The sequence below is a fragment of the Grammomys surdaster genome, unplaced genomic scaffold (assembly GCF_004785775.1).
Source record: "Grammomys surdaster isolate TR1022 unplaced genomic scaffold, NIH_TR_1.0 125977, whole genome shotgun sequence".
Lineage (NCBI taxonomy): Eukaryota > Metazoa > Chordata > Mammalia > Rodentia > Muridae > Grammomys > Grammomys surdaster.
In genome coordinates this window covers 2,129,037-2,146,389 of record NW_021620793.1, presented here as the reverse complement: position 1 = coordinate 2,146,389, position 17,353 = coordinate 2,129,037, and the positions used below count along the sequence as shown (strand labels likewise).

Genomic DNA, 17,353 nt, shown 5'->3' with positions numbered 1-17,353 from the left:
CCTTTCTGTTGTCTCCTTTCCTTTTCTTTAATAATGTGTGTCTTAAAATGCTCTTCGGTGGGTCTGCAGAGATGCCCAGTGCTTAAAAAGGCTTACTACTTTTTAAGAGGACACAAGTTCCCTTCCCAGCACTCAGGCCAGGGGACTCAACCCTGTCTGTGACCCCAGCTTGAGCGATCCAACACGCTCTTCTGGGCTCTCTAGGCACCTGTGCGTATGTGCACATACATAGAGGTACACGTGCATATGTTTTTTAAAAATACATTCAGATTTATGGTCCGTGGGGCCAGGCCGTGTTTAGTCATTAGCACTGCAAATCATCAATAAAGCTGTTTCCCAAACAAGCAAGATTCTAGGGAAATCTAAGACTCCTTTATATACATAGTTAAATAAAATAGGATTTTAGGTGGCTGGAGAGATGGCTCAGCAGTTAAGAGCACTGACTGCTCTTCCAGAGGTCCTAAGTTCAATTCCCAGCAACCACATGGTAGCTCACAGGTATCTGTAATAGGTTCTGATACTCTCTTGTGGTGTGTTTGACACCTACAGCTACAGTGTACTCATAAAAATAAATAAATAAAAAAAAATTTTAACAAAATGCTTCTTATTCGAGACATATGCGTATTGCATAGTCTTTGGTATTTATTGCAGTTTTAAGAAATGAAGGTCTCATAAAAATAGTTACTTGCCTTTATGCTAGTCGGCTTTCAAATCAAATATCTGTATGTACTGTGACCAGTGGAGACTGGAAAGCTCGAGACATTCATAGGGTGTCTGTTTTGGACTTTGTGGTACAGAAAGTCCATGTCAAACAAGTTGGAAGCAAGAGCTGGCACCTGCATTTGTCCTTTGACCTCTCCAGACGCTCTATGGCACACACAGGCCAGTCTTGTAGCCAGACATGGTGGCTCATGGCTGTAATCTCAGCATTAGGTAGGCTTTCACAGGAAGATTGCCACAATCGCAAGTCTGCCTGTTCTACGCCATAAGAACCTGTCTGAAATAATAACAGCACAGGGCTGGGGAAGGTAGGAGGAAGAGAATTTACATCCAAAATGGAATCAAGTGTTTACCTTCACTTGTTTGTGGTGGTGCTGGGGACTGAACACAGGGTCGTGCAGAACTAGGCAAGTCTGTTGAATTTTGTCCATAAATTTGATCTATGTTTAAGTACATACAGCAAAAATTTCACCTGACCAGTATTTGCCAGGTAGAACCCATAAACACCAAGGAAAGAGTCTCAGGCCAGTTCTGTGGTCATATCATGATTTTGAGCCTTAGCTAGAAGAACGGTCTCCTTACAGTGAAGACAGTAGGAAAACAGTAAAATGTAGAAAAATAAAGGTGTTATAAACACGGAGCCTCAGTACCATGATGCCCCTGCCTCTCCACACCGAGCTTAGTGTGTTTATTAAGACATGCCTCTTCTGGAAAAGCCTGCGTTTTTCTGGAACACTCTAAATTCAGTCCTTTTTCTTAGTAGCACCCTTGTGACTTTGGGTTTGGTTGGGACTGACACGCATACCGGTAGATAAAGCCCTTGATTGGTTGTTTTGTTTTTTGCAGGTGGTGTTTGACCGCTTGAAAGGCATGGCTCTGGTCCTCTACAGTGAGATCGAGTACGCACAGGCAGCCGTCAAGGAGACCAAGGGCAGGAAGATCGGTGGGAATAAGATAAAGGTGTGCACGGTGACCGACAACCCGAGGCCCACATAGCATGACACGCCTCAGACATTAGAGGCGACAAAACAACAACGACTGAAAACCAGAAGCCAAACAAAAGTGCTCAGATCTCTACCTATAGTTATGTTTGTAGGTGGCCAGCATGCAGTGGTTTATAAAACGTGGTTTTATTTGCCCTCAGAGTTTAGGGGAAATAATTAGGATTTTCATGCTTGCTGTTTGGACCCAGGTCTTTGGTGCCTTTAGCCCTAGATCCTTCCCTCTATGTTATATAAGATATAACAATAACCCTTCTCGAAGCACTTTCCCTCTCCTGTGCACCTGATGGTCTTCCCTGTATTCTTGGTTCAGGGCCCTCCTTTTCCCATTGCAATGTGTGTCTTTGTGCCTGTGATGTGTGACTCATTTATTAGTCATTCGGCTTCCAAAAGGAAGCTACTTGTGTGTGTGTGTGTGTGTGTGTGTGTGTGTGTGTGTGTGTGTGCATGTGTGTCTGTGGTATTATTTATAAAAACTTGCTATTCAGTGGCTGTTTGGCATAATACTGTGGTTAAGAACTGATGATTAGATTAAAATATAATTATATTTTGGCAATAGGGCATACAGTTGATGCTGGGAAGCCTGTCACTGGCGCTGGGGTGTCCTCCGTGCCCTGTTGTAATGGTTAGTCTACAAACTTACCTGCTCTGCAGCTTGCCTGCGTTCACAGAGTGCCCCAAGCATTCGTCAACTCAGAATTCTGGGAGAAATTGAGTTTCATTTTATTTTTTTTATTTTTTACTTTTTTTTGTTTTGTTTTGTTTTTCGGTTGTTTGTTTGAGTTGCAGGGGGAGAAGGTATGTGTCTCTGGCATGGGGGGAGAGAAGGGTCTCACTGTAGAGTTGGCCCCAAGCTTGTTACTTCTACCATCCTGTCTCAGCCTCTCTTCTCAGTTTGGGAATTGCAGCAAGTCCAGCCCTCTGGCTCCTGATTGGGTTTTGGGACCTTAAAATGTATCTGTCAGTATTTGTATAGAATTTCAGAGTCTTATATTTAAAAACAGTATTTCTCTTAAACTTCAAATTTGTCTGGGCATTGAAGAGCACACTTCTCATTCCCACCACAGCTCCCCCACCCCCCACCCCCCCACCCAGTTACTTCTCACCTCCCCCCTCCCGCTCTCCCCACAGAAAGGAGCGGGCCTCCCAGTGACAGCACTGAGCATGGCACTGGATACCACAAGCCCAGGCACAAGCCTCACAGCAGGGCCTAAGAGCTGAAGGGCCAGTGACACTCCCAGTCCTGTTGTGGGGTGTCCCCAGACACCAAGCCCACGGCCATGACACACACTTTACAGAGCCATGTGGCCTTGGGTCTCTGCATCTGTTCCCCAACTGCCACAGGCAGCCTCTCTGACAAGGACTGGACTAGACATCTATGAGCAGAACAGGAAATCATTAGCAGTCATTTTGTGGCTGTGGGGGGGTCGTGCTGGGTTCCACCCGACATCTCTAGGCCATGCCATGCGGCTTCAGTTTCCTGTCATCCAGGCAGTGCTGGGCGTGGGCTCTCTCTTGTGTATGGGCCTCAGATTAGACCACTTATTGGTTGGCCATGTGGTGTACACCTTTAATCCCAGTGCTAGGAGGCAGAGGCTCAAGGAACTCTGAGTTCAAAGCCACCCTGGTCTACAAAGTGAGTTCCCGGTAGTCACACAGAGAAATACTGTCTTGAAAAACTTTGCAATATTGAAATCTAAAATTTCTAAAATACTTTTATATTGTTTATGTTTGTTCATCCTATAGTAATGGGCTTTATTATGAATTCTTTTTTTTTTTTTTTAAGGTGGACTTTGCAAATCGGGAAAGCCAGCTGGCATTTTATCACTGCATGGAGAAGTCTGGTCAAGATATGAGGGACTTCTATGAGATGCTGACGGAGAGAAGGTGGGTGTTTCATTCAGCTTTGTGCTGGACCATGACGTCAGAACCGTGTGCATAGCAGGCCCATATTCTCCTGAACTACCCCAGCCTTAGGTGTGTGCAGCCTACCTGACAATATAGCTTGGGTTCTAATTTATGTATCCTGGCATTTTGTTTTTCTTGTTTCCACTTCTGCTCTTTCCATCCCAAACACACTTTTAAATGTGTCATATAGAAAGCAAAGGTTTATTTTTACAAATCTGGTTTTCGCTGAGCAGTGGTGGCACACGCCTTTAGTCCCAGAACTTGGAAGGCAGAGGCAGGTGGATTTCTGAGTTTGAGGCCAGCCTTGTCTACAGAGTGAGTTCCAGGACAGCCAGGGCTACACAGAGAAACCCTGTCTCTAAAAACAAAAAACAAATCTGGTTTTTAATGTAGTTGAAGGTGGGTTGGGTTACCTTGTCTCTCTTCAGTCTCGGTCCTCACTGGGTGCCCTTGTATCAGGAAGATTTATGAAGTGTGACTTAGAAATAGAGTAAGTCAGTTCATTTGTAAACCTGTGATTTTGGCAGTGCAGAAAGTAATTTTTTCAGTCATGGTGTTGTCGTGTTTGATTTTTTTTTCTTCTTCTGTTGATTAGATAAACTGTTGTTTATTTAAAGCAAGCTGTTGCAGACACTGATGTGTGGTGGTCTCCTGGAGTGTCAGTGCTGTCCCCCACTGACCCCATGCACATCAAAGGCTGTAGACACTTAAGGTTGAGAGCCCCCAGCAGACCACCCTCCCGCAGGCAGCCACAGTGGAGTTTGTTATGTTGGAGTACGCAGCAGCTCTCTTCCCGACATTTCCTAACTGGATATCCTGCTGAGTCACTGAATGCCCGAGCGTCTAAGTGAAAACTGACCCCACGAATGGATCAGAATCCAAATTCAGAACACTGAAATTGTGCAGTTCTCCAAGCTAGAGAGCCACAGTGAGGTCTCTCTGTCCCAGCCCCACCATCAGAGAAAGAGCAAACGTGTGTGTGCACTCAAGTAATTGGCTATAGTTTTGCTGGCTTTTGAGGGGTTTTGTTTTTGTTTTTTGAGAGAGGGGCTTACATAGCCACGCCCAGCCCCAGGCTTGTTTTGTAGCTGAGGATGACCTTGAACTTGGTGTCTGTCTCCACCTCTACCTGAACTGCTAGCAGGTCAGGTGTGTGCCACTGCACGTGACTTCACTGTGCTGGGGGTCTGATGCAGCCTTACCCTTGCCTGTGCTAGCTGAGCTGCTTCCCGAGGTTGCTGCCATTACATCAGTTTTGGAAGCAATTCTGCCTGAGGGTGAGGGCAAGGTGTATGTTGGAGGCTGCACTTGGGGCATTAACAGTTCTGTTATAATCTTCTCTGTGTACATTAACTATTTCTTGCAAAGCAGTGTCTTGTGAGGGTTGGTGCTGTGGTGTAGGAGTTGGTTTTCACTTCTAAGACTCGCTCGTTTAGTGAGTCTCTGGCTCAGGCCCTGTTCCTCAGCTCATCTCCATGGTTACTCATCCCCGTCTAACGGTCCTGCCTCTGCCTGTGGGAAGCAGAGGGCGGAGATCCCAGACGTCACTGGGCATAGAACACACTCCTCACAGCCATGGACACGGACCTACCTTCCTTTTCTAGAAAGTGAGGGGAAGTCTCCCCTCTGAGTAGGTGATGTCTGACTCCCTACTCAGGGTGCTTGACCCCCATGATGCAGCTCAGGATTATAAACCCTCCGATAGGCACGGAGCTTGTCCATGCAGCTCCTTGATTTGGTTTCATGGTGGTAACTGAAGGTTGGACAGCTTTTGGTGATTTGTTTGTGTCCTTGCTGCTGGGCCCTGAACTCAAGATTTTACATCACTAGGCAAGCACATGACCTCTGAGATATGTCCACATCCCTCAGTCAAGTCACTTGTTTCTGAGGTCACAGGATGGCATCTGCCCATGGTTCCTACCTGTCAGTGCATTGAGCTTTACACTGTCCCAGAATGATTTCAGGATGAACTTACATTGTCAAATAGGGTTCCCTAAAGTTCTTGTTTGACATGCAAGGTGTCACCTTCTCAGTAGGATGAATTCCCTTCATTCTGTGATAAGGCAAACAGCCTCAAACTGTTTCCTGTAAGGGATGGATCCACTATGCTGTGTTCCAGCGTTCTGTTCTGTCGCCTGCTGAGGTTACTGAGATTCATAGCCCCAACAAAATAAGTTGTTGAGGTATGTGTGTGTGCGCACATGTGTAGAGGTGTGTATGTGTGTGTAGGAGTATGTATGTGTAGGGGTGGGGGGGGCGCACTTGAGCATGGGTATCAAGGGCAGAAGTCAGCACCAGCTGTCATTCCTTAGGTGTCCCCTGTGGTTAGATGTGACTGTAGTTTTGTCTTCTGCTATGTTAGGCCAAGGATCAAACACAGGGCCTTCATTGTGCTAACCATGGAGAGTTTACTCTAGCCCCAGGTGACTTTAAAATGTCTTGATACTGTGGGGGTTTTTGTTGATAGGAGTTTGTTTTGAGGGGGTTATTTTTTTTGAGACCCTGTCTTGCCATGTAGCCTTGGCTGGCCTGGAACAGTCCCTGTGTAGACCAGGCTAGCTTTGAACTTGTGGTTCTCTCTGCCTCTGCCTCTGCCTCCAAGTAGCTGGGATGACAGGCCTATGTCCTCACACCTGAGGACTGCTGATACGTAACTATGTAATGTGGACTCTAGAAGTGAAAAATGGACAGTTGTTTACTTGGATTTATAATTGTATGATTCTCAACGTATTCTCATGTAGCATAGGCCGACCTTGAACTTGTCTCTTCCCGCCTCACCGTACCCCTGTGCTTACAGTGTGTACCTCTGTGCTTACAGTGTGTACCCCTGTGCTTTGCTTTAAAACCTTAGGTGTTCAGCTTTCAGGAATTTGGCACTTGGAAACATTTCTCACTTAAAATCCTCTAGGATTGTAAGCCTCAGGGAGATGGCTCAGCGAGTGTGACCCTTGCCTTGAAGGCCTGAGCTTGAGTTTGATCCCCACAACCCAGATGAAGGGAGGACTGGGCCTGCAGAGTTGCTCTCAGACGTCACACACACCAGACACACAACACAGGAAGAGTTCTGGGTGAAGGAATCACTTGTCACCCTTGTGAGCATGCTCAATTTTACGTAGGAGTGACTCTTGTTCTTAGTACCTGAGCAAGCGGCTGTAGGGAGTGTCTCAGCACAGTCTTCATTTGTTAGCTGGCAATTTGAGGGGAAAAAAAATGTTTTAGGTAAACAGAAAAGTTGAAGCTAATTTTGTCTTTAATTCTTTTTTTAAAGATTTGTTTTATTTTTATGTGAACTGCATCATGTGAATGCCTGGTACCCACCTACGTAAGACTAGAGCACTGGATCCCCTGGAGTTGAAATTATAGATGGTTATGAGCTGTCTTGTGGGTGGGTAGGCATTCAACCCAGGTTCTCTGCAAGAACAGTACTTTAACAGCTGAGTCATCTCTGACCTGGAGCTAGTTCACTCAGTCTATCTAAAATGTTCTAAAAGGGCAGGGGAGGTGGCCCAGTCACTAAAGCCCCTACTGTCCAAGCATGAGCACTGGAGCGCAGATCCCCAGAACCCACATAAATATCGGTGGCTGTGGTACCCTGCCTGTAACTGTAGTCTCGGGAGGCAGAGAGAGGGATCAGCAGAGCTAGCTTTCCAGCAGCCTCCTGTCTGTTTGGGAGACACTGCCTCCCTCAGTGACACGGCTGAAGCGGGTTAGAGGAGGGTTCCCAACATCATCAGCTCCGGCCTACCACGTGCATATGTTCCATAGGGTGGGGGCAGAAAAAGTACGGTTGTACATAGAAGCAATCGGGAGGCAGAGGCAGGCAGATCTGTGAGTTCGAGGCCAGCCTGTCTACAGAGTGAGTTTCAGGACAGCCAGGGCCACACAGAGAAACCCTGTCTTGAAAAAGCTAAACCACCACCAAAAACAACAACAAACATTGGTGTTTTTGGGACAGGATCTCACTACATAACCTAGGCTGGCCTGGAGTTTGCTTTGTGGACCAGGATGGCCTTCAACACCCGGAGATCCGCCGGAGGGTTCTTATTTTTATTTTATGTGTGAGTGTTTTGCCTGCAGCTTTGTGCACCAGGTATCTCTGGTGCCCAAGGAAGTCAGAAGGAGGTATTTGGTCCCCTGGAGCTGGAGTTGTAGATGGTTGTGAGACATCTTGTGGTTTTTGGGGACTAATATTAGTCCTTTACAAGAATAATGATAAGTGCTCTTCTAAGCCACCTCTCCAGCCCTGAGATGAAAGGTTTGAAAAATTCTTCTTAAAAAACTTGATATAACAACATTTATTTACTGGGTGCAGTGTAATAATATTTACATCTGTACAGTCTAGCACGGTGAGGTAACGGTAGGTAGATTACATCTGTTTACTGGGTGAGTGTGATCATGTATACAGTCTAGCACGGTGAAGTAAAGGTAGGTAGCTGTGGGTCTCTTTAAATATGTGTCATTTATTTGTGATTATTGGGTTTTTTGTATAACTGTGTCAGTGCTGGGTGTGTGGCTACTGTTCCCTTTAATCCCAGCACCCCAGAGACAGAGGTGGGGAATCTCTATGACTTGGAAGCCAACCTGGCCTACAGAGTGAGCTGTAGGCCAGAGCTTAATGAAAACCTGGCATTTTACATTTGAATTTTGTTTAGGTTGCCAGCTTTTAAATCCTCAGCACTTCCCTTGGCTCTAGGAGCTCCTGCTAACCACCTGCAGTTGGCCAGGTAACTAAGAAAGCTCTAGAGGATTCCAGAGCCTTGTGGAAGAGTTCCACTGTGCACTGCGGGCTGGCTGGAACTTGTACAGTTGAGCCAGGTCCCACGTGCTGTCCTTCTGCCTCTGTCCCTTGAGTGCTGGGGTTGTGGAGGTGAGACTGCACGTGATGAGAAGACAGAGGAGCTAACACAATCTTTCTGATGTTTGACAGAGAGGAACGAAGAGGGTCCTATGACTACAGTCAAGATCGGACCTACTATGAAAATGTTCGCACTCCAGGTGCCTACCCTGAGGACTCCAGGAGGGACTATCCGGCTCGAGGGAGAGAGTTTTACTCCGAATGGGAAACATACCAAGGAGAGTACTATGAGTCCCGCTACTATGATGACCCTCGAGAGTACAGAGAATACAGGACTGACCCTTATGAGCAAGATATTCGGGAATACAGCTATCGGCAGAGAGAACGCGAGCGAGAACGGGAGAGATTTGACTCTGACCGGGACCACGAGAGGAGGCCCATTGAGCGAAGTCAGAGTCCCGTGCACTTGCGCCGTCCACAGAGTCCCGGGCTGTCTCCTGCGCATTCGGAGAGATTGCCCAGTGACTCTGAGAGAAGGCTGTACCGCCGGTCCTCAGAGCGAAGTGGGAGCTGCAGCTCGGTGTCCCCCCCACGGTACGATAGACTGGAGAAGGTGCGGGTGGAGCGCTATACAAAAAATGAAAAGATAGATAAAGAACGAACTTTTGATCCTGAGAGGGTGGAGAGGGAGAGACGAATAATTCGCAAGGAAAAAGTAGAAAAGGACAAACCTGACAGGCAGAAACGGAAGGGAAAGGCTCAGTCCCCTAGTTCTCAGTCCTCAGAGACAGAGCAGGAGAACGACCGAGAGCAGAGCCCCGAGAAACCACGGGCTTCTACCAAACTGAGCAGAGACAGGGCTGACAAGGAAGGGCCAGCCAAGAACCGCCTGGAGCTCGTCCCTTGTGTAGTTCTGACCCGAGTGAAGGAGAAGGAGGGTAAAGTCATCGACCACCCACCCCCAGAGAAGCTCAAAGCCAGGCTCGGCCACGACGCTGCCAAGTCCTCAGCCCTGGACCAGAAATCCCAGGCCTCTCAGGGCGAGCCTGTCAAGTCAGACACCTCTAAGGTGGACTCTGCCAGAGGGAGATCGCTGAGGGAAAAGGCCCTTTCGAGCCACGCAGAGGTCATGGACAAGGAGGGCAGGCCGAAGCTCAGGAAACACCTCAAGCCAGAGCAGCCGCCTGAGCTGAGTGCTCTGGACCTGGAGAAGCTGGAAGCCAGGAAGAGGCGCTTTGCAGATTCCAGCTTGAAAGTAGAAAAGCCAAAACCAGAAGTCAAGAAAACCAGCCCTGAGACAGAGGACACTCGAGTACTTTTAAAGAAGCCTCCTGACACACCAAGAGATGGTGTTTTGCTAAGGGAAGGAGAGTCTGAAAGAAAGCCTGTGAGAAAAGAAATCCTTAAAAGGGAATCAAAAAAAACTAAGCTGGAAAGACTTAACTCAGCTCTCAGCCCCAAAGACTGCCAGGAGCCTGCTGCTGTCTCTGCAGGGCCTGGCTCTCGGCCCAGCTCAGACGCACACGCAGGACTGGGAGAACCAATACACACATCTGTGGAGACTCAAGAAGCCCAGCCCAAGAAAGCCGTCCCCTCAAAACCTCAGCTCAAACAGCTGCAGCTCCTGGATACTCAAGGGCCTGAGAAAGAGGAAGTGAGGAAAAACTACTGCCGTCTTCGTGAGGAGCCAGCGGAGCACAAGGCAGGCCAGGAGAAGCCCCACGGGGTAAGTGCTGAAGAAAAGCTCGGCATTGACATTGATCACACACAGAGCTACCGAAAACAGATGGAGCAGAGTCGCCGAAAGCAGCAGATGGAGATGGAGATGGCGAAGCCTGAGAAGTCTGGCAGTCCTAAAAAGGATGTTGACGAGTATGAAAGGCGCAGCCTCGTCCACGAGGTGGGCAAGCCCCCTCAGGATGTCACTGATGACTCCCCGCCCAGCAAGAAGCGGAGGACAGATCATGTGGATTTCGATATCTGTACCAAAAGAGAGAGGAATTACCGTAGTTCACGGCAGATCAGTGAGGACTCGGAAAGAACCAGCTGTTCGCCGAGCATCCGCCATGGCTCCTTCCATGAAGACGATGACCCCATTGGCTCCCCTAGGCTAATGTCAGTAAAAGGATCCCCTAAAGCGGATGAAAAAGGCCTCCCTTATCCTAATGTACCAGTGAGAGAAGACCCATTAAAATGTAATCCTTACGATTCTAGCAAGAGAGAACAGGCAGCAGACATGGCCAAAGCGAAGCTGTCTGTCCTGAGTTCTGAAGGTGAGCCGCATCGCTGGGACCCTCAGATGAAGCAGGACCCCAGCCGCTTTGATGTCAGTTTCCCAAACAGCGTAATTAAGAGAGACAGTCTACGAAAGAGGTCTGTGCGAGATCTGGAGCCTGGTGAGGTGCCCTCTGATTCTGATGAGGACGCCGAGCACAGGTCCCAGTCACCCAGAGCTTCCGCCTTCTATGACAGCCCTCGGCTGTCTTTTTTATTGAGGGACAGAGACCAAAAACTACGTGAGCGAGATGAAAGACTCTCTAGTTCTTTAGAAAGGAATAAATTTTATTCTTTTGCACTGGATAAGACAATCACACCAGACACTAAAGCTTTGCTTGAAAGAGCCAAATCCCTCTCGTCATCCCGTGAAGAAAATTGGTCTTTCCTTGACTGGGACTCCCGGTTTGCTAATTTTCGAAACAACAAAGATAAAGAAAAGGTTGACTCGGCCCCAAGACCTATCCCATCCTGGTACATGAAGAAGAAGAAAATCAGGACGGACTCAGAGGGGAAACTGGATGACAAAAAGGATGAGCACAGGGAGGAGGAACAGGAGAGGCAGGAGTTATTTGCCTCTCGGTTCTTACATAGCTCCATCTTTGAGCAGGATTCCAAGCGGCTGCAGCACCTTGAGAGGAAGAGCGAGGAGTCTGACTTCCCTCCCGGGAGGCTGTACGGCAGGCAGGCATCTGAGGGTGCAAACAGCACGAGTGACTCAGTCCAGGAGCCAGTAGTTCTGTTCCACAGCAGATTCATGGAGCTCACACGGATGCAGCAGAAGGAGAAGGAGAAGGACCTGAAGCCCAAAGAGGCTGAGAAACAAGAGGATCCAGAGACTCATCCCAAGACTCCAGAACCTGCCGCTGAGAGTAAAGAGCTGGAGCCGAAAGCCCCTGTTTCAGCTGGCCTTCCTGCCCTCACCGCTGTGACACCAGAACCAGCACCCTCCGCACCAGAGAAGGCTGAGGAGACGGCAGAGACGCCTTCACTGGCAGGAGAGAAACCTGCGGAGCCCACTCCTGTCTTGGAAGAAACAAAGTTTGTGTCTGAGCCAGCTTCTGTATCCGTGGAACAGCCCAAGCAGGTAGACATAACCCCTGCGGAGGACAGCCAGGACAGTGCTGCAGTGGCACCTTCGGCTCCTCAAGAAAGTGCAACTACTGATGCTGTCCCTTGTATGGATGCTGAGCCTCTGCCTCCTGGAGCCACAGTTTCCCAGGGAGAAAGCAATGTAGACTCCAAAACCAGCAGTCCCCAGCCACTCTCAAAACGGACTCAGAGGTCTGAAGAAGCCGAAGAGCCTAAGGGGGAGCAGCCAGATACAGCTCCGAGCATCGACCCTGATGCCACTCAGAAGGCTGGCGGCGTGCCTGAAGCTCAGCCCCCAGCTTCTGAAGACACAGAAGCCAACCCTCCAGTCACTACAAAAGACAGGAAGACTAACAAAAGCAAGCGTTCCAAGACCTCGGTCCAGGCAGCTGCAGCAAGCATCGTGGAAAAGCCTGTCACCAGGAAGAGTGAGAGGATAGACCGGGAAAAGCTGAAACGGTCCGGCTCTCCTCGGGGGGAAGCACAGAAGCTGCTAGAACTGAAGATGGAGGCAGAGAAGATCACAAGGACTGCGTCTAAAAGCTCTGGAGGAGACACGGAGCACCCTGAGCCTAGCTTGCCTCTCAGCAGAACCAGGCGCCGGAACGTCAGGAGTGTTTATGCCACCATGGCTGACCACGACAGCCGCTCTCCAGCCAAAGAGCCTGCTGAGCAGCCCAGGGTGACCAGGAAGAGATTGGAGCGGGAGCTGCAGGAGGCTGTGGTAGCTCCCACCACTCCTCGGAGGGGAAGGCCTCCTAAAACCCGCCGGCGTGCTGAAGAGGATACTGAGCCTGAGAGAAAAGAACCAGCAGAGACACCCAGGCCCACTGAGGGGTGGAGATCTCCGAGGTCTCAAAAATTGGCAGCTGCTGGTGGAGCACAAGGGAAAAGGGGGAGAAATGAGCAAAAAGCTGGGGCTGCTGAGGCCAGCGTGAGCACGAGGGACAGTAACTCTAAGTCCAGGGGTGACAGAGACGTAGGAAGTGAGCCGAAGCGTGACAGGAGAGACCCAAGCACAGACAAGACCGGGCCCGACACCTTTCCGGTTGAGGTGGTGGAGAGAAAACCTCCTGAGAAGACCTACAAGTCAAAGCGAGGCCGTGCTCGTGGCACCAGGTCGGGGATGGACAGAGCCGCCCATCTGAAAAGCCTGGAAATGACCGCCAGGGCAGCAGGACAGGCAGTAGACAAGGAAGCCGGGCCTGTGGTAGCCTCTCCTGAGAAAAACGAGAGCACCCTGAAGGGAAGTGACTCCTCACCTCAGCTGGCAAACAACCCAGCCGATCCCGACAAGGAAGCAGAGAAGGAAAACGTGTCTGCCTCCACCGTGTCCCCAGAAGCCACACAGCTAGCCAAGCAGACGGAACTGGAGCAGGCTGTGGAGAACATCGCAAAGCTCACCGAGCCCTCCACTGCCTCAGCTAACAAGGGCTCAGCCACAGGAACATCTGAAGAGCCTGCCTCTGAGGACGGCCACAAGCCGCCACACCAGGCTAGCGAAACTGAATTGGCTGCGGCCATTGGCTCCATCATCAGTGACAGCTCTGGAGAGCCAGAAAACTTCTCCACTTCTTCCTCTGTTCCCCTGGGATCTCAGACACATGTACAGGAAGGAGTGGAGCCAGGGCACCAGCAGGCCGTGTTGGGAATCTTGCAGACAGAGGCAGCAACAGAGTCTTCTGCTCCACAGGTCAGTGCTTCAGACCCACCAGCAGGCTCTGCAGACACCAAGGAAGCCAGAGGAAACAGCGGTGACTCTGTCCAGGAGGCCAAGGGGTCTAAAGTGGAAGTCACTACTCCCCGGAAAGACAAAGGGCGCCAGAAGACCACACGATCACGCCGGAAGAGGAATGTCAACAGGAAAGTGGTCGCTGTCACAGAGACGCGAGCCTCTGAGGCTGAGCAGGCTCAGAGTGAGAGCCCTGCTGCTGCTGAGGTGGCAGCAGTACTCCCGGAAGCTCCCCAGGAAGAACAGCAGAGTGAGAAGCCTCACTCCCCTGCTGGAGAGTGCACCTCTGACCCAAGCAAGACCCCACCTGGTGAGAGTCTGTCCCAGGAAAACAGTGTTGAAGAAAAGACTCCATGCAAAACCCCTTCCCCTCCTGACCTGCCCCCCCTTTCAGAGCCAGCACTGGTGGATGATGAACCCCAAGCCAGGTTCAAGGTGCATTCAATCATCGAAAGTGATCCGGTGACCCCGCCCAGTGACTCAAGCATACCTCCACCCACAATTCCTTTAGTGACCATAGCAAAGCTCCCACCTCCTGTCATTCCTGGGGGAGTCCCACATCAGAGTCCCCCTCCTAAGGTGACAGAGTGGATCACAAGACAGGAAGAGCCTCGGACTCAGTCCACCCCGTCTCCAGCTCTTCCCCCAGACACAAAAGCATCTGATGTGGACACAAGCTCCAGTACACTGAGGAAGATCCTCATGGACCCCAAGTATGTGTCCGCTACAGGAATTCCTTCCACAACTGTCACCACAGCCATCGCAGAGCCCGTGAGTGCCCCTCCATGTGAACCTAAGCATCCTCCCTTAGAAGAAAAGTCACCAGCCACAGTATCAAATGCTGACACACAAGCCTCAGAGGTTCCTGTAGCTGCCGACAAAGAGAAGGTGGCTCCGGTCATTGCCCCTAAAATCACATCTGTTATTAGCCGGATGCCCGTTAGCATTGACCTGGAGAACTCCCAGAAGATAACGTTGGCAAAGCCAGCTCCTCAGACCCTGACTGGCCTGGTGAGTGCCCTGACTGGTCTGGTGAATGTCTCTCTGGTCCCAGTGAACGCTTTAAAGGGTCCTGTGAAGGGCTCTGTAGCCACCCTGAAAGGTTTGGTGAGCACCCCTGCCGGGCCTGTGAATCTCCTAAAGGGGCCCGTGAATGTCCTCACCGGGCCTGTCAATGTCCTGACCACTCCAGTGAGTGCCACAGTGGGCACGGTGAACGCTGGCCCTGGTGCTGCGACTGCTGCCTGCGGTGTGCCGGCCACAACGGGCACGGCAGCCATGATGGGTGCAGGGTCTGCCCCAGCAGCAAAGGGCAAGCAGAGGGCAAACACCAACGAGAACAACCGTTTCCACCCTGGGTCCATGGCGGTGATTGATGACCGACCAGCAGACACAGGCTCTGGCGCAGGGCTGCGTGTGAATACTTCCGAAGGGGTCGTGCTGCTGAGCTACTCAGGACAGAAGACGGAAGGCCCACAGCGGATCAGTGCTAAGATCAGCCAGATCCCTCCGGCCAGTGCAGTGGACATTGAGTTTCAGCAGTCAGTATCCAAGTCCCAGGTGAAAGCAGACGCCGTCACCCCAGCCCAGTCTGCACCCAAAGGCCCTCAGACCCCTTCAGCCTTTGCAAACATGGCTGCCCACTCTACCCTGGTACTGACTGCCCAGACGTACAACGCCTCCCCTGTGATCTCCTCTGTGAAGACTGACCGTCCAGCCTTGGAGAAGCCTGAGCCCATTCACCTCTCAGTGTCCACGCCTGTCACCCAAGGTGGTACAGTGAAGGTTCTCACCCAGGGCATCAACACACCCCCAGTGCTGGTTCACAACCAGCTTGTCCTCACCCCAAGCATAGTCACCACTAACAAGAAACTTGCTGACCCTGTCACTCTGAAAATAGAGACCAAGGTCCTTCAGCCTGCTAACTTGGGGCCCACCCTCACCCCCCACCACCCCCCTGCCCTACCCAGCAAACTGCCCACAGAAGTGAACCATGTTCCTTCTGGACCCAGCAACCCGGCAGATCGAACCATCGCCCACTTGGCAACCCCTAAACCAGATCCCCATTCTCCTCGGCCTGCTGGGCCTACACCAGGCCTGTTCCCAAGGGCCTGCCATCCCAGCAGTACGACCTCCACAGCGCTTTCCACCAATGCCACTGTCATGCTGGCTGCAGGCATCCCAGTGCCCCAGTTCATCTCCAATCTTCACCCCGAGCAGTCTGTTATCATGCCCCCCCACAGCATCACTCAGACCGTGTCTCTTGGTCACCTGTCACAAGGGGAGGTGAGAATGAGCACCCCCACCTTGCCCAGCATCACCTATAGCATCCGGCCAGAGACGCTGCACTCTCCTCGGGCCTCTCTGCAGTCTCAGCAGATAGAGGCGAGGGCTCCACAGCGTGTGGGCACGCCCCAGCCAGCTACAACTGCTGTGCCTGCTCTGGCCACACAGAACGCTCCTGAAGAAGAAGTCCACTATCAACTCCCTGTGGCTCGAGCTGCAGCCCCCGTGCAGTCGGAAGTGCTGGTCATGCAGTCCGAGTACCGGCTGCACCCGTATACTGTGCCCCGGGACGTGCGGATCATGGTGCACCCACACGTGACTGCTGTCAGTGAACAACCCAGGGCCACAGACGGGGTGGTGAAGGTGCCACCAGCCAACAAGGCCCCCCAGCAACTGGTGAAAGAAGTGGTTAAGACTTCAGATGTCAAAGCAGTCCCTGCTCCAGCCCCTGCCCCTGCCCCTGGCCCTGTCCCTGTCCCTGTCCCTACCCCTACTCCTGCCCCGCCCCCTCATGGTGAAGCCCGAATTCTCACAGTCACCCCCAGCAGCCAGCTTCAGGGGTTGCCTCTGACCCCACCTGTGGTCTTAACCCACGGGGTGCAGATTGTGCACTCCAGCAGTGAGCTCTTCCAAGAATATAGGTATGGTGACATCCGCACCTACCATGCCCCCGCTCAGCTAACACACACTCAGTTTCCTGTCGCCTCCTCCTCCATCAGCCTACCCTCCAGGACCAAGACTTCTGCCCAGGTGAGGAAGCCAGGTTTCTTCCCTACCTTTTGGGCACACACTTGGGGGTACTGTGGTTTAAAAAGACAGGCAGATCTCAAAAAAAAAAAAAGAAAGAAAGAAAAATTTTGGGGCCTGGAGAGGTGGCTCAGTGGTTAAGAGCACTGACTGCTCTTCCAGAGGACCCGAGTTCAATTCCCAGCAACCACATGGTGGCTCACAACCATCTGTAATGGGATCTGATGCCCTCTTCTGGTGTGTCTGAAGACAGTGACAGTGTACTCACATACATAAAATAAATCTTAGAAAGACAGGCGGTCTATCACTATGCTTCAGCGGGTGAGGGCACATATACTTATTGTGGTCCGGGAACCATCAGAAGTGGAAGGAGAACTCACTCCACAGTTGTCCTCTGTCTTCCACATGGACACAGTGTCACACCTGTGTGTCCTCCATCATGCACTCATGCATGCAAACAGTAATAAAAATGCCACGCCCGGGTGGGCGGTGGTGGCACACGCCTTTAATCCCAGCACTTGGGAGGCAGAGGCAGGCGGATTTCTGAGTTCAAGGCCAGCCTGGTCTGCAGAGTGAGTTCCAGGACAACCAGGGCTACACAGAGAAACCCTGTCTCGGAAAAAAACAACAACAACAAAAAAGTCATACCTGATATTCTGCAAGGATCACAAGCTAGGCGGGAGGTGTGAAGAGGGCTTTCATAACCTCGTGGTGGGGAGTGGCTCAGGTCTGGGTACGGGAAGATGCTCTGTGCACCGGCTCCTGCCTGCAGGGTCAGGTGTACAGTAGGTGCTTCTT

The 17,353-nt window shown here is 51.0% G+C and overlaps 1 protein-coding gene across 1 annotated transcript in view; it reads left to right on the top strand.

Moving 5' to 3' along the window:
- Spen (spen family transcriptional repressor) overlaps nucleotides 1-17,353 on the top strand; it is a 69,063-nt gene that overhangs the window by 48,882 nt on the left and 2,828 nt on the right. The window contains exons 9-11 of the mRNA XM_028754030.1: nucleotides 1,567-1,680; nucleotides 3,508-3,608; nucleotides 8,557-16,558. Of these exons, the coding sequence (XP_028609863.1) occupies nucleotides 1,567-1,680; nucleotides 3,508-3,608; nucleotides 8,557-16,558 (8,217 nt within the window). The remainder of the gene's footprint in view (nucleotides 1-1,566; nucleotides 1,681-3,507; nucleotides 3,609-8,556; nucleotides 16,559-17,353) is intronic.